The 25,380-nt window shown below is 35.0% G+C and overlaps 1 protein-coding gene across 1 annotated transcript in view; it reads left to right on the top strand.

The window, feature by feature from the left end:
- The window catches only part of LOC123696114 (dorsal-ventral patterning protein Sog), a 61,034-nt gene that overhangs the window by 11,647 nt on the left and 24,007 nt on the right, over positions 1-25,380 (top strand). The window contains exons 2-3 of the mRNA XM_045642136.1: positions 16,510-16,613; positions 17,912-18,044. Coding sequence (XP_045498092.1) covers positions 16,510-16,613; positions 17,912-18,044 — 237 coding nt within the window. The remainder of the gene's footprint in view (positions 1-16,509; positions 16,614-17,911; positions 18,045-25,380) is intronic.

The raw sequence follows: 25,380 nt of genomic DNA, 5'->3' as shown, positions 1-25,380 counted from the left end.
TGTTCCGCAGAGAAATGTAGTGCTTACATCAATCAGCACTTGGGTCGATAATCGTCTGAAGAGAGAATGTTGATTCGCTTAACAAGTAATGGATCTGAGCACTCTTCTCAATCGCGCGCATAACGTGTTTATGAATAAACACTAGTGTTACTTTCAAACGCTTGTTTACCATTTGCAGCATGCATTTTTAATGTTTAAGGATTTATTAAGTAAATATTGAGGTTTAATAACCCTTCTTTTTAACATGCATGCTTTGGAGTCGTTGTGACTACAACTCATCCTTGTCATTGTTTATCACTCTTTGTTTTATTCAAGCTAATTCTAAACTAACGATAAATTCAAATCTCAAATCAAATTATATGGACACCAGTTATTATGTAAAAGGTTTTTGTAGAAATGTTCTTATAAATGAACACTTTAGTTAATCTCAAGTTGGTGAGACTGTCCGGTTGTACAGTTGCTCTCCGTAGATGGGCGACATCTCCTGTTTCTCTCAAGTCCACATTACCGTTCCGTAACTTAATATTATATCTATGTTCAGCTTAAACGTATTTACTACATACATAATTGACATTTAACTCTGTGTTTGCTCCACAAATATTATTACTCGGAAAATTTAAGCAAATAATAACAGCTCAGATAATTAGATATTGGTCCTACCTACGTTGGTCGTTGGATAACTGTTGCCGATGTTTCAAAGTCATTTGAATTTCAAAGGAGCTTGCATTACTGTTACGTAATATTATTATTAACATAATATTCACCGTGCATCATCATAAAAATTCCCCTTTGGTGTAAATAAATACCGATCTATAATTAATAGAAATAGACTTGAGTCGCTTCTCTAAGCATGTGTATCATAACAAGCATCAAAATAGATCCTTTGGCAGTAGTACGCACAAAAAGATATCGTGAGTAAGTATGTTGATATAAATGTTACAAAAACTATGTGTTTCGATGCGAACATCACTAAATCCTCGAGACCGCACACTGTCAAAATATTGTCAAAGTAAATTCCACGCGTCCAATATATTATAATGATTTTCCACTTGGCAATAATCCTAGCGATTTATTTCAATCTCGGTAGATATTAAACCGCATGCCGCTTATATCTAGGCGTCGCGTCATATACATTCGAGGAACGGTTGTTGAACCTCCTTTTATAACGCGGAGTTGGGGTGGCGGCGACTTTCAGTTTCAGAAAGCGCTATGGGTCGGCGGCGGGGTGTCTCAGTGCCGTCACGCGGGGTATATTTAGCGATGATGGAATGTCACACACCCGACCGGAAGTGTCTGTCGATGACGGCACGCGCCCCGCCCCGCTGCAGCGCCCATGCAAGTCATTTGGCAAGGTCCTCTGCGAGTCTACGCGTGTCCGGTTCGCCTGGGAACTGTCACGTCCACGTACTTCTTGACGTTGTCGCTTGACGTCATCTCTCCCTTAATAGTTCAAGTGCAGATTACAATTATAGCGATTGTTATTTATGAAAGATTCGTTTCGGATTCAATTATTGTAATCGATACATGTACTTGTTAGTGCATCGGTTGACCCTTTGACTATTATCAGATGATAATTAGAAGACGCTCCGCCCACGCACCGCCCACGGGCTAGCGGTCATCGGTCAAGTTTCGCCTTCATTTATTGCTGACCAAATTACTTATTTGTATTTTGTCTAAATAAATGTCTATCGAGTGGGAGCCAATATCGTAAGATGTGTTGCGTTGATATCTTCTTATATTACTTGTTAGGTAATAAACGTTATCGCAAATTTTCGTCGATCATCATAGATTTGACAATAATAAATTTAGTTGACACGAAATCTTAACATTCTTATTTTTATATAATTTCCGCCACTATAAAAGTTAAAAATTAACCAACATTAGGTCACTGGGAGGAATCTAGGTTAAACCTGCTATAAAGTCTTATCTTAAATTACCTTCGCATGAACACGTTATGAGTTATGATAGCGTATGCTCTTTTACGGACTTTTACCCACTATATTCTTACATTATCTGATTATTGAAAAATACCCAGGAATGAGTGAGGACAAGAAAAATTGTGTTTCTTTATTCACGAATTTAAAAGCAATTATCCGACGTTAATTGGTTAAAACTGAATTGGTTCTGTACCAATTACATAAGGTGACATTGTACCACCCAAGCGGTGAAGGTGGCTCCATGAAACACATTACGAACTTCTTTTACCTTTTAATTTAGTTCTGAATATGCAATAAATATTGTTGCATTGGCTTTGCAAATGAAGGCGATGACATTTAATTAAAGTGCCTGTGACGTATTTTACATGACAAATGAAGCCACACGGTGTTGTAGTAAAGTATTTTCGTATTGTTATATGCAACATTGTTAACAATTAATAATCTCTTCATAAAAAACATTAATAAAATTATAATCTTAAGGTGTCAAAAATTAAATAACCTAATATAATTCTAAATAAATAATCAAACATCCTCTGGTACAAATCGAATCTTTAATAACTAAAGGATGTATGAATGATTCATCACGGGTGGTATTCAGTTAAAGATAGGCTGTTCCTTCAAGACTGATCAGTCATTTTGGTGAAAAATTGAAAAATCATGAACGTAATAATCTATCCCACCAAAAACATAAATGTAAAAATTGGAGCCGAGTTCAATCGTTGACTTAATTTGCCAAAAAAGAAATGAGATCTAATTAATGTGTGCCAAGTTCTGCAGACAGTCCAGAAATTTATTTATAAAGATGTATTAAGTTCTTAGGTTGACTGAAAACTCAATTGTTTTATTTTCCCTTAGAGAACAATGTTTATTCCAAAATATAACTTTTTTAATTTGAATAATATAATTATTTTCACAAAGCAAACAACTAATGACCTATTGAACCCCATAATTTGATGAGGCTAGTTTTAGAACTTCACAAAATATAAACAGTATGTAAAACTAGCCTCATCAAATTATGGGGTTCAATAGGTCATTAGTTGTTTGCTTTGTGAAAATAATTATATTATTCAAATTAAAAAAGTTATATTTTGGAATAAACATTGTTCTCTAAGGGAAAATAAAACAATTGAGTTTTCAGTCAACCTAAGAACTTAATACATCTTTATAAATAAATTTCTGGACTGTCTGCAGAACTTGGCACACATTAATTAGATCTCATTTCTTTTTTGGCAAATTAAGTCAACGATTGAACTCGGCTCCAATTTTTACATTTATGTTTTTGGTGGGATATCATTACTTTTTGTGCAGAAAATTACTCTGCAAATTTAAAAAAAAAAATAAATAAATAAATAAATAAAAAATAAATAAATAAATAAATAAAATAAATTTGATTGACTTTATGAATATAATACTTTTTATATACGATTTTTTTTATATTTTTTCTTGCGGATTCTTTGTATGGTTTGTTTAGTATTATTTTCTATATTTTCTTGTAATGTTATGAATGTCAGCGCACATTGCCCCGTCATTTTTAAACTCGTTTTCTGTTTAAAAGATTACATGATTTTCTAAACATCCAGCGTGAATATGTACACACACTATTACAAAGATGCAAAGATCGTTGTAGAAGAATCGTCGCTTTACTCCATGACGTTACGGTATTGCCATGATGAGATTTTGAAATTTTACTCTAAACGCGCCTAAAGATGTTTCACTTATATTAATATTAATATTACGCAAATTAAATCATTTCGACCTTCGACAAAGCCTTCTTCCATTACACTGAAATTAAAAATAAACTAAACACTCATAAATAAAGAATAAAGAAATGTGAATTTGTAAAATTATATATTATTTTTAACTGTATGAGCAATATTTTTATTACAATTTTCTTTTATTTTACGTTTAATAATAGTTTTGAATAAAGAAATCATGCAATCGAAGTAATCCGCCCTAGCGATACTAGCGCGAGTGTGATGTCAGAGGCGCATCGAATCTACAGATGTTTCGCGCTAAAATATGTATACTTCAATAATCTATATCTCAGTCATTTATTGATGGATTTCAAAATTTTTTTCGGCCACTGACTAGTTTTGATCTATTTTTTAAGACTAGTAAGGTGAATATACTATTTTCTATTTTTTTAAACTTTTCCATTTTTCCATACAAACAAAATTAATGTCATTGAAAAAAAAATTAAATACAAATAAATTCAGTATTTTATGATTTTTTCCTTTGTACACTCACTATTACCTAGCTGATTACAAAATTTGAACTTTCTAGGTCATCTGGAAGTGGGTTAGGTTTTGTATATGTCTACTAGCGGTCCGCCCCGGCTTCGCCCGTGGTACATATTAACGTTTTCTCTACATAAGAACCATCCTCGTACTTCAAGGAATATAATAAAAAAAGAATTATCGAAATCGGTTCAGCCGTTCTCGAGTTATGGAATTACAACGAAAAGTGGCATTGATTTTTATATATGTCTACTATCTATAAGTCAGTCAGTCTTAAAAATTGCGATTTTTGGATATTAATATCTACGCAACTGTTTAATCTGTATTTATGAAATTTAAGGTTCTTGTTTATCTTGAGGTCCTCTTGATATGTACCAAATTTGGTTTATTTAACTTAAATAGTTTTCGAGTTATAAGGGGGTGAAAAGTGGCTCGAAATGGTTCGTGTAAATATACACACGGCTGCTGCTCGCCAGTTCTCTTCGCTTGAACTCGGCTTGACACGCTGCCGCGTGTCTAGATCTTGACCATTCTGTCAATGCAGAAAATGCAAATATATGGTCCATTGGTAGACAATAGGCGAATAGAGGCGAAATCACCCGAGGCGGTGGCCTGGGTGTTTTTTATTTGCCGATATCGGTGATCGGCGCCTGCTCCATTAGTCATGTGACACTATCGACATGAGATCGGCCCTCTCGGCCCTCTTTTCATTCCATCGATGCCCGCGAGCCCAAACCGCGTTCGTATGCAAATTTACACGCTAACAGAACGACTGATGAATGATGTACATACAGCGCTCCCTTTAAGATCCCGCTCCCGACGATTTTTGCCACTACGTGAATATTCAACGATCGCGCAGATGACCGTAATGTCGTCGACCTAAATAAATATTTATAGATATTTATTTTATATCGCGCCGGATAATTTTTTCTGTATTTAATGACTTCATTGTTTTGACGCTTTATTCCGTCTGCTAGACTAATGTCGGCTGCCAAGATATCGCGAGTTCAACATTTATTATGGCCTTTAAATATTCATCACCCTATATATTCTATGAGGTATTTTTAGTATTGCATGTAATTTTAATACCATTTCCCTTGACTGTGGACTTGTTGTCTTTTGCAAGAACTAGGCACTCAAAATTTTTTTAATACATTATAATATTTAGTAGTTGCTTCCACAATCCACTACTTTGAGGAATAAAGAAGTCTCTGATTTGTGTTATCCGGACCAGATGTTGCGAAAACTGTAAAACGAAGTGCGCACTTGCGGCGCACGTATGTGAATTGAATTATTGGTCATATAATACCCTCAAAATTGAGTATGTTACGCAATATTCGAGTGTGTAACGTAGTGTGCAGCAGGCACAGGAATAGTGAGCGTCGGTGGCTGTCGGGTCAATGCGCCGAGTTGTGAGTCAGCGCGCGACATACGTACTCTCTATCACATTATTACTTTCTTATAAGGTTGTCGCGTTTAAATAATGCATGTAATGTAACTGGTCGCAATTTGTGCTCTCATGAGGGCGCTAAACTGAGCCGCGGGGTCGAGCCGACCACGGAGCGGTTTCTAAATATGCATTATGCATTGCAAATAGTTTTGCTGACTGACTATGATTACTACCGCCTTAACCAGTCTTGCCTATAGCGGAATTGTAAAAAATATTTTAAATTACTGCAATATCTGATCTTATTGAAGCCTGCAATTAAATATGCAGATTTGTTATCGCTTTATGATACACTCAAATGAATTTTTATGTTTTCTTATTTCTTTACTATCTACTTCTTACCCTTTAATATTGAAGGAAGCGTCATTATTTAAGTTTATCTTAGCCGATGCAAACAATTGTAATGGAAATTGTTAATTAAGGGTTTGTGTGGTAAAAAAGAGCGTGAAGGCACGTAGGGACTCGCACCTCATTCATATCGATTCCATCTCAAACAGGCGCGTCCATCGCATACTAAAACGGGGAGAGCTTTTATCTCTACACGCTACAATAAAACAAAAAATCAACATCATTGTGAATAACTAATCTCGTCTCTTTTGTATTATCAATGAAAATAGTATGTTGGGTGAGAGTTCGTCGCAAACTGTAAATCGTTTAACCGCAGCGCCGTAATTTTTAAGCTCGTCGACGAGACAAAATGAAATGTTTAAGAGCGACACGAGACCGACATTAAAGACATTATCGTATCGATCAGCGTCCTTAAAGCGGCTTGCAATTAGTGGTTGCTGTTAAACGACGCAAGTATAGACCTCCCGCGCAGCTGCCTCGCACGGCGCCGCCTCCTCGTCTTTATGAAATTATCACTAAATTGAGACAAAGCTTCCATACTGACATGGTAATGATGCGATAATGTGCTAGAGCAATTATCTCTTTTTAGGTTGTACGCGGAAAGGTTAATTTATAATGTACTTTTATAATTTTTGCACCGTTGCTAATGATTGAGCAATTTTTAAAAACTGAACGAGCGTTCGTATCAACACATTTCCTTGTATAAGAGCACGATTACGCAAACAATAAGTACCTATCAAAAGGTTATTGTACTGAATAGCAATCTATTTCTTAATTGCATTGTAATGGATATGTCATTAGCCCAGAATGTTTAAATACCAGTAGGTGCTGACCGTTGCATCGTCAGCGCGTGAATTCGCAAAGGCCCGGCTTTCCTTAAAAGGTTGTCACTTACGAGAAACCTTTCATAACACTTAATAAGATACAGGACGAGTGTAAAATTTCGTGATAGATCCGTGAGAGTAGTCACGAGCCGCCCAGAGGCCGTGGGACAGGGGCATTTTATTTCCGCTGCATTATATTTCGTCGGCGCGGATTAAACGGGTTGTCTTTAACGAGCACTCATTGAGTTTCACATCATGGGCACGCGTTTTCGTCACACCTACACCGCAATGTATTTGTTTTATAGATGCCTTTTAATGGCTCCGGTCAGATATTATGACTGTGCGACATTGTTTACAGCCATCTTTTCATGTCTATAAAAGAACAAATGGGCTTGTGTAAACAAAATTAATTAGAGTTTGAACATGGATTAATTAAAACTTAATTGAATTCAAAAACACTTAGTAAACATTCTCGATTCGTTATATTAAATAGAAAATATAAACACTATTATCATTATCAATACGACATTAAATATGTTTATTTTGCAATATTATAGTGTACATGTGTTTGTTTATAAATTTATTATCACATTTTATGCGAATACCCAGACATTTTACGAGGTATTTGGTATTAGAATGGAATGCGTGAAAACTAAAGTGTAGTAATTTAGTCTCTGCAAAACTACTCTGTTGATATACAACTGTTCGACACATTGGGAGTGTGTTTTATGTTTGTGTCAACATTTTTCAGGTGTGTCTACTGACACAGTTCATTTTTAAATCGGCGAGACAGTGGCGAGTCTATTTTTATAAGTGATAAACTACCATCATAAATATTTTTTAAGCACCGTGGCGTTAAATACAGAAAGAAAGCAAATAAAGTAGAGGAGTCGAAATTTTGAACAATATTTTTAGAAGTCAACTCGTACGCTTAAATATTTTTCTGAATAATTCGTAAACTTAGTGCAGACGGCTGGTTGACGAGTAATAATTGTGCACCATAGCGTTGGAAAGATATCGATCCGACTCGAATCGCAGCTTTCCAAATAGGGAGCCCGAGTTCCCAAATAGGCAACAGTCGGACGGTTGCCGGCATCGCAGGCCGCAACGCCACTATCGAGGACGCAACATTTTCCATTGTCTACACGTTTTTGCTCTCTGAAACCTATATTGCATCTTCATCGAGGACGTCCAGTGTTTATCTATAGACGGTGTCAGTGCACCGTTCGTTTGTCGTCAAATTTGATGTAAACTCGTTTTAAATGTCTTCTCTAGGTTCTTTTGTGTTCAAATAAGCAGAAATAATGTAATTTTGTGAACTTATTTTAATATCTATGATAAAGTGCCAAGAATTCGATGGATGAATGTGGATTTAGTCCGAGGCATGGAGGCTGTAAAAATGATATGATCTACGGCATTGACTAATCGCTCGTGACTGAATACTATCACTTAGTGACCTCCAGTTACCCTGGCTGGCGTCAGTCGAGATAAATGGCATATACTCGTACATAGTGTGTGCGGGGGCGCAGTCTGCCGGTACGACCTCTCTCGTGGGACTCTGTTACACCCACTGTAACCGCATTTACTAATATTTCAAGTGATTTAACTGTACGTTTATCTTTATTTCAGACATATTTATACTAGTGATTCTTCTGACGGAATAGAATTTTATTATGATATGCGCTTGCGAGTAAGCGCAGCGCCGGTCGATGGAATGCAGCCTTGGGGATCGATCGTTGAGCTCAATGGGAGAAATATAGTCACGAAATCAATAAGTACTCGTTGGCAGCGCCCCGTTTATTAATCCCAATTGAAAGTCAATTGGCAGTAAATCCTTTATTATTGGCATTTAAAGTTCGCTAGACATTATGTGGAGATATTGTGTTGCAATCGTCATAGCGAGGATGTGGCAGATTTTGTTTAAACGCAAGGATTATGCATGCGTGCATACGGACGGCCCTGAGAAATATGTGGCATTGTATTCAAATGAAAAGACGCGTCAGCATGCCATAAGTGGCGTCGTTCATAACCATGCAATGTTCTGAGCTTTCGGCTCGTTGAGAAGTCAAGGCGGTATCACACGCTGAACATGAAAGTATTTGTAAAATGAATGTACTTTTGGCTTGCATACCAAATCGTCCGGAAGGTTACGTTTTATATTAAAATTTAAATACTTCAAGCTGTAAACGTTGTAATTCGACTGTCTTGGCGTTTGTACATTCGAGTTTTTACAAGAAACATAAAACTACAATTTTGCTTTGATCATATTTTTAGGTCGTCTGAGCAGTGAGCGGTAAAGACGCAGGATTATAATTAGGAAATTTATATAGCTAAGGTAGGTCCAAAAGTTTGATACCAAATTTAGATCGTAATTGGGTCAACGAGAGGCGACCGGAGGTGCTTTGTACGAACAGATATTTTCAAAGATCATTTTCCTTAAACATTATTTATATACGCAGTTATTTTAATATATTTTAAAATACTCATAAATGTTTCTTAACCGAAACGGAGCCTGCGCATTTTATTTTATGGTTCACTAATTAATTATCTGCGCATGAAGTACATTAAGTTCCTATATTGTGTTGATACATGAAACGAGCTGGTACTAGTTATACTTGTTTGGTGAAATAACTAAATACGGAGCCTATCTTTATGTTAGCGTGTACGGTAGATACATGGCCAATGAGATGTATCATTTCCACTAGAAATAGTCGCTCTGTATAAAAATCAACGAGGCTATTTTCAATACTCATGCTTTATTCATAGACTTTGTTAAATAAAACGGATTATTAAATTGTTTGTTTAAGGAGCTTTATGGCATTAAATGAAAATTGAAATACGATTGAACGGTCTATGAAAATCAAGGAAGTAACCGGAGCATGCGCTTCACGACCCATAGTAATCGTTGCATGCCATATTGTATACTTTATTAGCGTAAATGTTGGCATCTCTGCTCGCCCATTAATCTCCATATAATTAAATGATCAAGTGAAATTATATTTAGCTCAGTAAACGAGGCCGGGTCCGCGTCGTTCGTCGTATACTCTTTCGCCATCAAACTATAGTGGAAACCTCACGAGAACTTAGCGTCGAACAGGACCGCCCGCGAGAGGTGACGATGACACAACATAACATTACATGCAAGCGGAGGGAATTCATTGAACACTTTACTGACTAGGTGTGGAGAATAAATCCGATCGCCGGCGTCGGTGGGCGCGTTTATCATCGTTACCTTTCTGCTCTACTTCGCCAGGGGCGTAGTTCTCCCTTTCCGACGCATAAACTTGTTACTCAATTGCTAGACCACACTCACGTGGAAGTCTTTAAAGTCTGAAGGGTTGGCAATTTATATGTTCATAAAGTTTGCGCAGAAGACTGGGTATTCTGAACGCGTCAATCGATCGAAAAGCTCTTTAACTCCGATAAAATTGAAACACAAAACCATTAATGAAAGTTTTGCGCCGGTGAAATCGCTAAGGAAAAATCTTAAGTCTTATTAACATAGTAGTAAAGCTAGTTTATTCGTAATTGGCGGTTGTGCCCACCCCGGCGGCTGGCGCAGTGCGTGCGCCCCGCCCGTCGCATGCGTTGTAGTTCAAACATATTGCGATCATAATATCACGCGAGATCGACGCGCTCTGTACACAATTAAAATTTGCATTCATGTTACCTGATTGATAACATTGTTATAGGTGTGTGGCCGCTCTTCGATTGCGGCGCGTTTGTGTTTAATTAAACATGAAGTTATTTAAAGCGATGTACTTACACCTATGGGGGATTGGCAGTTAATTCAAGTTATGCAGCATACAATTTGAGGTCTTATATCTTTCGCATTCGTGCGATGTAATGAAATGTGTATTCATTAGAAGATATGAGAGAAGCCGTGGAAAGTAACATGCACCATCTGTTTTCGTGTCTGGACGGCGACTCATTTTTGTAAAAATATTTTATGTTTTTATGAGGTGCAACTGTGATACGCTCATCCTACAACTATTCGTAGAAAGAATCTTAATAAATTATATGCGATATTTTTGTGGAGTATCTTGGCTCACATCCACTATTTGCTACTAGATATTATGTTATTTAGCTAATAATAATCGATTAGGTGATGAAATAATCGCCATAAAATGTGATTATTTTGGTTATTATTTTTATACAGACAAGAACTCGTTACTTTTACACTGTATTAAATAAAATGATGATGCAAGGAATTCATATACTTAATCATTCTAACTGAGTATATCATTTGGAAGCAGTTATATTTTCTTGTAGCTAATTGGTTGTTTTTCATTTAACAATGAGTAAACTGTTTTTATTAATTAATTCGTTCAATTGAATGTGTCCAGTGTCCACCTACGTATAATTTGTCTTAGTTATACACGCTTGAGTATAATTTACAATTTGTTTTACCCAACCACCTTCCATATATATATTTTCACTTCATATATGTTCCTCTAATTGGTCGTCAATATTGGCTTTTCGTTATGTATATTTTATCGTGGAAATTAGCATATGACTTGAATGTAAATACACTGAACGACACGAACCAGTCACCAATGCTCGCAAAAGGCGCCAGCTATCAATGTAACTAGGATAAAATATAACGATAAATTATATAAATAAATAGCTATTTAATAAACAAATATAATCTTAGCAACATAGAACATAAATTTAGAATGTAAGTATGTGTAGGTACATACTACATGCAATTTAAAGCCCCAATAGCTGCTGTATATGTTTAAGTTATCCTTGCTTAATAAATATACAGGAAATAAATATTCCTAGCTACTTTCTTCATGTTGCGCGAACGTAGACTACATTAAAATCGCCATAAATTTATTAATTCTATCAATTAGTAATATCATTCATAAAAATTATACTTAGTACATATATAGAAACCAGTAATAAACTGTTTTTGATCAAAAGTAATAGTGGAGGAGTAGTCCAGCCCCCCTAGCCAAGTGGCTTTCTGTTAGCGTAGCGTTCAATAGAATAGACTGCGAATGTATGAGGTTGACGTAAGCTGTAGATACGTGCTCTCTTTTAAAATATAAAGATAGAGGCTCCCCCCCTAGCCAAGTGGCTTTCTGTTAGCATAGCGTTCAATAGAATAGACTGCGAATGTATGAGGTTGACGTAAGCTGTAGTCTGTAGATACGTTTATCGCTACGCTAACAGAAAGCCACTTGGCTAGGGGGGGAGCCTCTATCTTTATTTAAAAGAGAGCTTTAATCTACGAGCTTGTAAATTATTAAAAGGAAGAAAAATTAGAAACTAATTGAACTAAATGCTCAATGGGTATCCTATATTTCCTATTACCACCGTTAACTTTGTGATGAAATCGGCATGTTGTAAAAATAAAAGGAATAAAGAAATGGCACATAATATGTTAACCCAGCCATCGTGATGAATTATTATGTTCTAGATCCGCAAAGGAAGTGGAAGTTACACCTATAGTGGATTAGTATATAATTAATCACATTTAAAAATCACTACAATGAAACATACTACGTAGAAGAGTAAGGAAACACAAGGTTGTCAACCTTGTAGGACATATTTCGCATTGTTTAACCAAGTTCATTGCAAATAATAAAAAAATAACTATGTCCTACTTGTTAAAAAAGTGTACCTAGCTATGTAAATTCCATAATAAGTAAACGACCCTGACTTATAAAGTAAGGCGAGATATCGGTTATTGATGTACAATTATTTATTTATAGAATAGTAAGTGAAAGAGGAATTTAATTAAATATTGTAATATTTTTATGACTAGGTTGGAAAATATAATTAACGGCGTTCGGTGAACTCACAATTGTATATAACGTACTCGTTAGCAGTTTTGGTTCTATTGATGTAATATTCATGTTTACATGCAAAATCGCGGACAAAAACGACGAACAAATCCACTACTTTTTAAGATTTCGTGCAACCTTTAGAGTTTGATTTTTAAAGTGAAAGTGAGAGGTTTTTATTTCTATTACAATTATTGAGCATAAATAATAATATTTGTTTTATATGTTTGAGAATGGAATTTCCCAAAATTAAAATTTAAAACCCTATCATACTCATAGTAAATAAGAAATCTCAATTAACTGGACACGATAATAATTTGTTTATCTTTTAAAAAACCCATCAATTATCACTGTAAAAGCACTGTAATTATAATTAGTATCGTGTGATAAATAAAAAAAATAAACTTATCAACCACTGTCAATGCTGTTAAATTAATAACTCAATTTAAGCAAAAACATATTTTTTGTCAAATGTCACTGAATTATATTCATGTAAGGCACATTTAGCCAATTAATCTTTAAAGTATCGCGGCATAAATAATTATAGCACCAGACCAGTAATAATTAAAATAAACCGAGTCTTGCATAATTAATTTGCTTATATCTTTGTTTAAATTTTGGTACAAAAACGTTCAATGTCAGGTGTTTCTGTTTCTGATACATATTATGATATAAAACTGGGTATATCGAATATCACCAACAGGTGTTTCTCGTAGCTAATAAGAATTATCGTTGCGCATCGATTTAATCGTCGGTGCCGATAGATCAACCACGCCACCCATCGTGAAGGAAGCGAGCTACATAAGGAAAATTATTAATTATTATTTGAATATACTATAGTTGTATCGATTATATAGTGAGATACAGACTTTCGTTTTTCTATATTAATATTATGATGAAGAGGCATCAGTAATATAATAAACACGTTATGGTAGTCTGTACACTCCATTACTTGTAGCCAGACGAGAGGTCTGTAGTGCTTCATTAATTTTTATAAATCACAGACGTATGTAGTTTTCTATAAGAAACGAGACGCCGATAAAATAAATAATGGATTGTCACACGATAAATTGTTTGTACCTACACCTTAGATGGGAGCGTATTTCTCGGTACAGTGGTAAAGTTAATTAAACGATTTGTTTAACTCATGCATATTCCTGTACTTATGCTTAACAAGAAGGATCCAGTGTGGGAATTGTTTTCCACATTTGTTAATGATGAAATATTGATTATTGGCTATAATTCTGGCTTAAGAAACTATTATGACATTAATAACAGAATGCACGGTTCAGCACAATGCAATTCTTATTAATTTAGAATGTTAAAATGTGAAGTTGTTTCAACCCTTTGTGATTTATTAGAGTCAAGTACGTTCAGTGAGTCGGCCACGTACCTCTCTCTATGATATGTAAGTCATACTTATCGTGATCTATGATATGACAATACAGTTCCAACCGTGAGGTCATGCATGCAATGCTCCGCAGATTACCGATGGAAGCTATGTTTTGTATTTAGGTAGCGCTACCAGTTTCGCATCGTCAGTTTCTCAAGAGTAACATAATATATTTGCAATATTATTATGCGCTCTCCTCAAAGTGGGCTCGAAAGTTATTTAAATGACACAGTTGAATTTTTGTTTTTGTATTAAATTGGATACATTATTACTTAAAAACATATTATTCAAGTGGGATCGTGGTGATTTTGGCAAATTTATCGATATTGGACGATTTAAAATTAAACAAGTGCATATATATTTGGTAGGAATTTCCATAAAGAGATCGCGAAAGAAGTACAAGACGAGCGTCGCCAATACTTCATTTCCCTGGCGAGGCGCTTCTGGCGCCCGGCCAGCGGTTCCGAGAACGAGGCAGAAGGTTACGCGATGTCTCGCCTCACTTTATATGCCTAAATCATCTCACAGATCATATTTTTACGGATATTTAACTCTCGTATATCGTATTAAACGCGACGGAGGATTGAGTGTAAAGGGTTGTGACGACTTGAGTAATGGCTTTTGTTTTGGCAGCGATCGCTGTCGAAGAAAGAGAATCTTTGCCATGATCGATTGCAAGATGAGACGTATTAATTTAACCGTCTTTTTGGTTTGATTATTTTCAATTGAATGAATAAACGGACGCGTTGACACTTATATTGTAAAACGAGGCGTGATTGTCGCATCCTTATCTAAGCGCCGTCGCACCCTCCTTCCTTATTAAATTATGCACCATGAAATATATCTCAGCGTAATCTATAAATATCGTAAGTTCGTTTAAATTCAGTGCTTCTAAAGAACAGCAACTTCCTCTAGCATATTTATTGAATAAGATTATTGTTTACTCAATTGACGTAAAGATCAATAAATTCTCACGCAACACATCTCGGCTGCTATCAGTGCACTCGTGGAGTGAGGTTAATTAAATAGTTACGAGAAGGAGATAACAGTAACGCCTATTTATAGAGACCGGGCCACCTTATCGATCCAAGACATCTGATAGTGATCTCTCTAATTCCGAATCAGTATTAACAATGTTCTATAAGTACATTATAACATGACGAAATAGAAATTCCATTACATAATTGTGAGCCTTAATAAATAGGTAACGTTAACGTTTTGAAATAATCAACGCAGCTAAATAATCGATGTAATAATATTTCTAACTCATTATAGTAGAAACTTGTAAAATATTACACCGCAGTTTATATGCTTTAAAGTAAACGGTATCTATTTGATCAGGCATGGATTTGCGATTTAATCCTTTAAGGTATAATTACCTGGATATTTCTACGTTTCAACACTCGCAACTTTTATTTTTAGATGTCCACTGCCGAGTGCGGTATGTAAATGCAACTTGTTAACTCGTAGTCTCACTCGGGCAGCTCTTCGGGTGCTAAACTATTAGTTATAATTGTGCACGTGTACCTATCAACAATTACTCACTTTTATTCATTTGTTTTGTAATATACGCGGTGTAAAATAACCTATAAAATGTATTAGTTCTGCATATACATAAATGATAATCCATAAGGAAGCATTAAACATCTGTTTTATTCTTAGCAGAGAAATTAAGGAATACTTCACTGATAAATTATTGAAGTATGAATTAATTTTGCAACTATTGAACTGCTATACATAAAAATCGAAAGCATCGTAATGTTTGCTTTAAAATTTTAATTGACTTCGAATATTAATTTAGAAGTCTGCGTAATTTAAACAAGTCTAATAATCCTTCCCATTAATTTAAATAACAAGGTCTGTTTACGCATTAGTTTACTTACTTTAATGAAATATAATATTAATTCGCATAAAATCGTGACGACCATTTAATTTTAATTAATAATAAAATTCCAACTGTTAAAACAACTGTCAGCGCTCGTGAAACATTTATCATTGTAGGGTAACTTTAAAGTTGTTCTGTTCATAGTTTGCAACGTTATAAATCTGCTTTAAACAATTAATGCTGTTTTGTACTTAATCTAAATCAAAGACGTTGCGTCAACAGCGAGGAAAACATTTACAGCGTACAGATAATAAATAACAAAAATACTATAGATGCGTCATAAAACGTACCTATTCATAGATCCTCAGATGAATTATGGACCGAAGTACTAAAATAGTATTCTTTAATTTATTATTAAGTTAAAAAATTTGTAAACCAAAAACATTCTATTAAAGGTAAAATAATATTGTAAAATTAAAACATGGATATGTTGTATTTTTGTATAATATGACGTAAGCTGATCGATTTTTTTTCTAATAACCTATGCTTTCGATTTTTAAATTTTTGATACCTAGATGACGCATCTTTAAAATTTGGCGGCGAGTTTTGTTTTTATCTTGATATTTTAATAAAAAATGTATTATCATTTTAAATGTATAATTAATTGGTGTTAATGATGACTTATGAGTTAATAATTTTGTTTCAGAATGTCAATTTGGCAAACAAGCAAAAGAGCTTGGATCAACGTGGTTTGCTGACTTAGGTCCTCCGTTTGGTGTCATGTACTGCATCAAATGTGAGTGTATACCGGTACGTATTTCTTCACATTTCTTAACATTATACTATATGCATAAAAATTAAAATAATACTAGGTATTTATTAATGACTAGCTTCCGCCCGCGACTCCGTCCGCGCGGTAGTCGGTCTTTGCGTGGATGGTTTATTTCTCCATTTTGAGTAACTCGGACAATGACATCTTATAAATATCTATTGGACCCAAATACGGCTAGGCCTATAATAATACGCAACGTGTGTTCGCGGTTCTACAGAACAACGTCTATAAAACTGAAAAGTTAAGATTAATTATTTTCTACGTATTTTTCCAGGATAAAAAGTATCCTATTTTACGCCCAGGATAATAAGGTATATTTATAACAAGTTTCATCGAAATCGAACCGTTAGTTTTCACGTGATGCCTTCACATACAGACAGACAGACAGACAGACAGACAGACAGACAAAAATTTTTTTAATCACATATTTGGGTTTGGTATCGATCCAGTAACACCCCCTGGTATTTATTTTTTCAATATTTTCAATGTACAGAATTGACCCTTCTACAGATTTATTATATGTATACTTAGATCACATATTTGGGTTTGGTATCGATCCAGTAACACCCCCTGGTATTTATTTTTTCAATATTTTCAATGTACAGAATTGACCCTTCTACAGATTTATTATATGTATAGATCATCGGTCAGAATTAGGGACTTGTTTTTAATTATTTTTTGACTAATATATTTATCAATCGTTTATTATCTGTCAGTTTACAAATTGTTTTTGTTTTGCAATCTCTGAAATAGGTAACGTAAAAAGTTCAAGTTTTGTTTAATATTATTTATGAAGTTTGTAAGTTCATCATAACATTTCTAATAATAAAGATAAAAATATTCAACTTGGACAACATTTCATAAATTGTTTAAAAAACAATGCTGGTTATAAGCCAAGACGATGATAAACGGTGTAATGAAGAGCATGTTTGAAGGGCGGCATTTTTCTATGAATGTGCAGGTTCTGCTTAAAGCGGTTTTACTACATTTTTAAGTAAAGCTTTTATTTTAATTAAATGTATAAATATAGACTTTGCAGATTGAGCGTTAATAATTATAATCGTTAAATACTAGTTTAATTTTAGGCGCAATACAATTAATTAAAGCCAGTAACTGTCGTACCAATATCTAATTTTTTATTTCATTTTATTTGACATAAACGATTTACCTACATTAAAAAAGCACAAATCAAAAAAGTTTGTGCTCCTATACTTTTACGAGTTTGTTTAAGAAAGGATTTGACTTTTAAATTCATAATTCTTGTATTTTCTCTCAGGTACAAAAAAAGCGGCGAGTGGTTGCGAAGGTCCACTGTCGGAATATAAAGAATGAATGTCCAGAGCCTTCCTGTGACACCCCGGAGTTGCTCCCTGGCCGCTGCTGCAAAACATGCCCTGGGGATGTTAACTGTAAGTACTATTTATTAGAAGAATCCTCATATTTCTAGAAACTGCTTATTTTCTGATTTTTTTAACTGTAATATGATATATGGCTAAGCTAATGCCTCCTCCACATTACTCGCGAAGTTGAACGAGGTTAGACGAAAAGAATAATGTAGAGAGGCACTTCGGCTTACTTCGTCCAACTTTACCTCGCCTCGGCCGACTTCCGTTTGTTGTCGGTTTTTGCGCCCGAGTCAAAGGGCACGAAGTTACCTGAAGTTCGTTCTGAATATGAACGTATGCGCTCCTCGCGAAGTTGAACGAGTGTGTAGTGTAGCACCGCGGACTTCAGTCAACTTCGGCCGACTACTTCGCCGAGGAACTTCGCGAGTAGTGTGGAGGAGGCATTTGAGTTGTAATCTCACGGTAACGCTATTGGTAGGACTGAAACTTCATTTGAAAATTTAAAACGTTAAATAACCTGAACTATTTTACGTCAACCTGCTATAAAATATTAAAATATCACCTTGATTTTTCTCGTCTTTTGTTTCAATTGTTCTTAATAAGCGTGCAATAATAATTGGTAAATACGTTTTGTATGCATTTAAATAAATAACCGTACAGTGACGTTAGGTTACGACGTATTAGCTAATTCTAACAATAGTGGTTTATAAAACCATGTCTAAATGTATAATAACGAGTGCTATACCTACTAGTTTTTATATAATGATGACGACACTAATTAATAAGTTATATTTATAACGCAGAACCAGACGTGGTTTGAAACGCAATAAAGATTAGGTACTTATCATTTATATTTTGAAATTTTATGCGAAAGAATTTTCCAAACGATGTATCGAAAAAGTGTATTGCAATGTTTCGGTAATAAATGTACAATATCGACAGCATTACTTTTTAATTTGTGAATGTGTATAAGAAGGAAATTAAATGTTCTTTATATGCGAACCATAAATAAGATATTAACAATCATCAAGAATTCATGGTCGACAAACAAAACTTCTGCATAATAATCACGCATTATGAACCGACAGCAGACAAAGAGAACATAACAATGCTGTCAAAATATTTATGAAGAGTTGTAATAAATAATCAGATTATACGAACCATTTGTAAAGCAACTTTAGCCCGTTCAGTGGCTTGCGACGTAATCTTTTTCATGACACGTTCATCACATGCCCGTCACATTGCCAATTCAATTCCATTTCTTAAATTGATGATGTCATTCCTGCTTTGAGCCTTTAAAGATATACCGACTGATGTCATGCTTTTACCGATTTAAGTTTCGGTGCTAATTTGCAAAATGTCCTATGACCCTATGTAATATTTTATCCCAGAGTTGTATTCAATTTGATTTCCGTTAGTTTTAGTGTCTTTTCGAACCGTTATTCAGTTTGATTGTCTACGTCGAAAGTGATCTATGGTAAAGGAAAGTAAATTTTAGAATATTGTGTCAATCACGTTGAGATATGATACTAAGTTCAAATTATTATTAACTACTATTATTATTATAAGTAGACATCGGATTATATGCACTAACAAAATGCCAAAATATGCATGCAAATATGCACTAAAAAAGGCCGAAATATGCACTAAAAACGGCCGATATGCCTAAAATATGCACAATACAAAATCAAAAAACAGCGAAGTTTTCTTAAAATTAAGTATAGTTTTTGTGGCAATATACAATTAAGCTTTTTTAGCAAATTTTCGAGCGCAAATTTGTGACGTTTTTCACCCGCGAGCCCAGTGTTGCCACCTTTCGGGGTAAATCTAGGCCTTTTTTGTAATTCAACCCGTGTTTTAAGTTTTTAGCCCCAAAAGGGTAATCTAGCCCTACTTTCAATGGCTCAAAATTTACTTAAATGGAGCCCATTTCGTAATTTTTTGCCATTTTACCATGCCAAAGTAGTGTTTGTTTACTCGCTGAGCGTTCTGATTGGCTAATAAAGGTTTGTCAACCAATTAAAACTCCCGCTACTTAACGAAATATGCACGATTGGAGGAAATAGGCTAAAATATGCACTAACGGCGTAATTAGAGAGTTATATGCATTTGCATATGCAAACATGCAAATGCATATAATCCGATGTCTAATTATAAGTATGTGGTGGTTAGAACTTAGACTGCAAGTATTCTATTTTTATTGGAAATCAGTTTATTATAAAAACATAAAAACGGTTCGATAAAAGTGAGGATGACATTTTAATTATGATATTATCGGCCGTTAATATATTTTAATGGTAGTGTAATCTGATAACAGTGGAAATAAATATTATTGGCAGCAGGTTAGTGACTCATAGGCCATCTGTCGCGAAAACTATCCGCACATGTGGAAATTGTATGAATGACATATATGTACACGTTTTTTTGTATTTTATGTTTGATGGTCGTTATTAATATGCCGTCTTCGGTTGACTTGACTCGCTTGAAATTCGAGACTTCAACAGTTTAGTTAATATTATGATATCCATAGTAAATTTAATGAACTGGAACGATTGTCACAAGTGTTCTTTTCGACCTTCGGTATGATTTTAAAACGAGACAGTTTTAATGTAATGTATGTAGTTTTAAAATAAAAATAATTGGCATGATATTCATTTGCAAAATAATCGCTTAAATTAAAAAAATATTTTGTTCGTAGCATCTCGATTCAGGTTGAACGTAGTAAATCTTCATTTAAGTGCCACGCTGGTGACATTATTTGAATTCTTCATTAATATAATTATAGGAGGATCGGCAAATTAGTTGACTTTAAAAGGTTATTGCAGAATATGAGAAAGCATGCGGTACAGACGAAGTGACAGGAACTGGCGATGACAAATGACTGTGGACAGGCGCGCTCGCTCCCACGACTGATTCTCATCATTACCTACATATGGATGTCTACATTCGATCTGGATAATAATGCTCACCGACGCTAATGTGTAATGCACAATTACGTCTTTCAGTCGTAGTCGAAAAGTAATTGCGTGAATTAATTCGCAAGCGACATCGGTTCCGGGACACGCCTCGGCGTGGGTCGGAGGCGCAGGCAGCGACGTCGCCGCCGACAGCGCGTCTGCTGGCCTGCGAGTGGGATATATCGAGAGCATTACAATGGCATTACTCAGATGCACCGGGCTGGTGCAGAAATGGCACGCGCTGGTCCCCCCGCGCCCGCGTGCTGCAAATATAGCTGGTGCTGGTGGTTATTCCGGGCGCGGCCGTCGACCCTTCGCCGCGACGCCGTCTGCGCGCCTTTTTAGCGAACTCTACTTACAACGCACATATTTTTTGCGAGCAAATATCGACGATGTCAATGTACGAATCTCTTTTTTTAATCCCCAAAATTCTCAGGATCACAAATTTACAAACATTGAGTTAGTAAACAACGCGCCTTGTTCACTGTCTCGTTAATTGATTGGCTTAGCGCTCGCAGTTCTAAATTTGTCGCGTATGCAGTGAATTATTTATTTATCACTTCGTGGAATTAAGTAAAGCTTGATCAGTCCTAAAAAAAATGCGCTAAATGTTTGCAATTATGCAAGATGGAGGAATAGTAACTGATCATTATAGCTAGTTTATAATAGTGGTGTACCTAATCCATTAGTTGCGAGTGCTAATCACATTGTCAAATATTCCACTGTTGCACCGTTTATGTTATCTAAAAAATATATTATGTAGTTCCCAAAATATTTTCGATATTCCCCAAATTCCTCATGCCAGGATAGTTCATAGTCGGTGTTGTATCCTCCTGATACACTAGTAATTACACGAGTTTGTATAAATTACTGCAATCTATTTATATTCGATAGATATAAGATTACCAAGTTAATAGAATATGTTATAAATGTTTCTACAGTCTGCTGTTGTTTTATAGGTTTATCTACATAATACATATAATATAATATATAATACTATTTATCGCAATGCAATCTAAATATATTTCATTTTGAATCATTCAGCCTCAGTAAAACTAAGATGTAAGCTAGTAGTAAACTCCGTTTGATGATCCTAATATAAAATCTATCAAAATTATTGGTTTGCAGAACTCTAGTTCAACGGAGTGCCCTTTGCCGGTCTCCTTTGATATAATAATATTATAGCGTATCACGTTCATAATAAATTTACTGCGAAATGTTCTGTAAAAGATTTAATTATAATTGAATCTTAGCAATGAGCCAGGTGTCAAAGTAATAAACTATAGGCGCGCTTTATAACTTTGTGCAATAAGAAAATAACACGAACATGAAGGATTGTACATTTACTACCATTTTTAACACTTAATAAATGTGATAACAATCTATCTTAGAGCAATCCTTAGATAAGTATTCAGTGAAGTTATTTATTTATTAAACTTATAACTTTCCAGTAATATGAACACGAGTAACAATTCAAATAAGAAACACACGAGTAACAATTCAATTATGTTTTCCTGGTAATGTACTTTTCCTATTTTCCCTGTACGCGTAATAGGGAAACATTTAAGATAGTACGCCACCATTATTATGTTCTCTGTTATGCTTTAGGGTACATTTTAGAATTAAAATTGTTGTAGCTGCAAGCTACGACATACGGTGCTTTCAGCTTTGAGTATGTAATTTGTACTTAGTGCAATTTAAAACCGCTTCTTATGTTCCGACTACAGTAAACAGAAATGAGGGGTGCGTGAGCTCGTGAGACGTTCACGGTTCATCGCACATCGTATCCAGTCGATCACGAGTGTATCTAATTCAGTGTGCTGTATGTGCCTCTGAGGAATTTGTTTGTTGCACGCCGATGCCACGTACAATCGACGTTTTATTTTCGTGAGATCGGTGTCTCTGCCTCAGCGATGCATTCCGCAGTGCATAATTTTGTTTGCGCTTTTTTAACTGTGACGTTATTTTCTTTCCCTTTGATGTTCGAATAATCATATAGTGAGTAATGATTTTTCTCAATTCAAGTGAGTTCACTCGGGTGCATATAACCGTTTGCATACTTACGTGCTACGAGATGCAATTACTTTGGTGCGAGCGGCGACATCTTGCGCGATATAATTTCGTTCTAAATAGGACGAATGGGATAGCGTATCCGTTATTATTTTAATAGTAGATAATAAGACGAGTCAAGTCAATTGCGGTTAGTGGGCGAGCTTACTGAGTAATAGGAACATCGTTTGTGGTGGGAATCCTACGTGACTTGCCGCCTTAGTGAGCGATGGCTCCTTGCGCTTTTGGCGCCACTTGGACTGTTTTTTATGTTTTACTAAAAATGTCTTATAGTATGCTATCCATATATGTACTCTGTGCGAACTTTAATGAATAATCAATGTATTAGATTTAAAGCGTTCCTAGTCACGGATTGCATAAAAAATAATTAACACTTTCGCATTTTGTGGAATAGTAAAGAAGTCATTAATTATATTATAGGAAGATAGATCGTAAAAGTGCGTTCAAATTGTTCATGTCAAGGTTTTCAGTTTCTGAACATTGACGTGTTTCAGCCTCGCGTAGTTTGAAGTGATTTACGCGCTATCAGGTATGTCGTTTTGATTTAGCCTTTTAGTACATGTTTGTTGAAACGATGAAACGTAATTGCGTAAATAGAGAACATACGCGATATGCAAACAAAGGCGGCGTCGCGACGCCCGGCGCCGGCGCCACGTTTTCAACTACGGCTATTTTCACATTGGAGATCTTTCATCTAGTCCTTTTGTCTTTTTATTGAAAACTAGCGATACGTTCCGATGATGCTGATTGAGGATAGGGATCTATGGTTATCGGTAAGATTCGCCTTTCAATCATAAATGTTACAATATAATGAGATTGTTCAGGAAAAAGGTACTGGTAGGTATGGAAAGTTATATGATACTACAATAAGATATTCTACTGAAAATGTGTTAATTTGTCTTTTATGAAAAAAAAATTGCTCCACCCAAGTAGAGGTAAAGCTCTTACATATATTATTTAACTTTTTTTAATAAACTCTACCTAACTATGACAAAAATACTAATTGTATTCTTAACATTATAATTTATAAGATATCTGTCCCACGTAAAGCTTGTTTAGCTTTGATCAATTCAAATTCAGAAATCATTTTATTTGAACTGAAACAGTAAAATTAACTAAGCTGTTATTTATGACTGACAGTTTAAGCCCGCTTCTAAAGTTCTGAATACAGTAACCAGCTCAATGTGAATATTTGAAAGATCTTAGTTGTGAAAATTGGCTTATAATTGTTTATCTATATCTACCACGCTACTCATAATATAAAGCGCTCAAAGGCCTAAAAGAAGATATTTCATTCACAAACTTCGTATTTGTTTACGACTGTCACAAATGTAGTATTATCTGCACAAGTTTCCTCTGACACTACGTATTTTATTTCATAAAATAAAAGCAGTACACATTGCACATAACAGCCACAGGCGTTATCGCTTAGTGCGGCTGAAATTACGCACGCTTGCATTTTCATTTATCACCAAGTATACCGCATGCAGATCAAACGAAAGCAAATGTGGGTGTGCGTGTATTCTAGAAGAATGTATATTACGTGTGAAAATGCAATAGTCATAATCTACCAAGTTAATTGCAACTATTTTGACGGTTACTGCGCTCATATGCTTCAGAATAGGCAGGAGCTATTAGCTACCTCATATATTGCAATTTTACGTCGCAATTATCAACATAGCATTCCTGAATATGATGCTACGTTAGACTTTAAAGTTTAAAATTAAGCGCACCTCTATAAATTTTATAGTTTACTGTTAATGTTGATGTGTGAAATTTTATTAATGGTTTACACTTAACTTTATATTTATAGTTATGTTTATCGATTATATACTATTATTTTTTTGGCTAAATAAAATAATAATATACGATAAGCTTTACAACAAGAGTATTTTATGTATTTGCAAAAAATATAGCGACATATTGTGTAGCGACATATAGTCTTTGGTATATAACTTTTCGGGAAAAGAAAAAAAGTGCTTGTGCTTGGCATTGGAGAAAGTAGACAAACCTTTTAAAATAAATACTATTAATACTCTCTTTGCTAAAAGTCATCAGAAAGGCCACTTCGTCACAAGGACGGCTATTATCTCGCTTGTCGTACTAATGAAAATTTACCTTGTCGAGTCACATTTTAGCTGCGACATAGTTATCCGCATATTTGTAGTACTACTGTTCACTAGCTGCTACCTATTTATTCATGTCGACGAACCATTATCGTTATCTTTTGCACGCTAGGTATCTATTAAATTTGATATAATGTTATTAGCTTGTTCTTAAAATAACTGTTCTATTCAATCACGACTATTGACATCATTACATATTGCTTTACGATCGGGTCAGAGTGTCTATGTAATTTCGAAGAATTAGAA

The sequence above is a fragment of the Colias croceus genome, chromosome 12 (assembly GCF_905220415.1).
Source record: "Colias croceus chromosome 12, ilColCroc2.1".
Lineage (NCBI taxonomy): Eukaryota > Metazoa > Arthropoda > Insecta > Lepidoptera > Pieridae > Colias > Colias croceus.
Note: the sequence above shows the minus strand (reverse complement) of the source record. Positions and strands in the feature narration are given on the sequence as shown.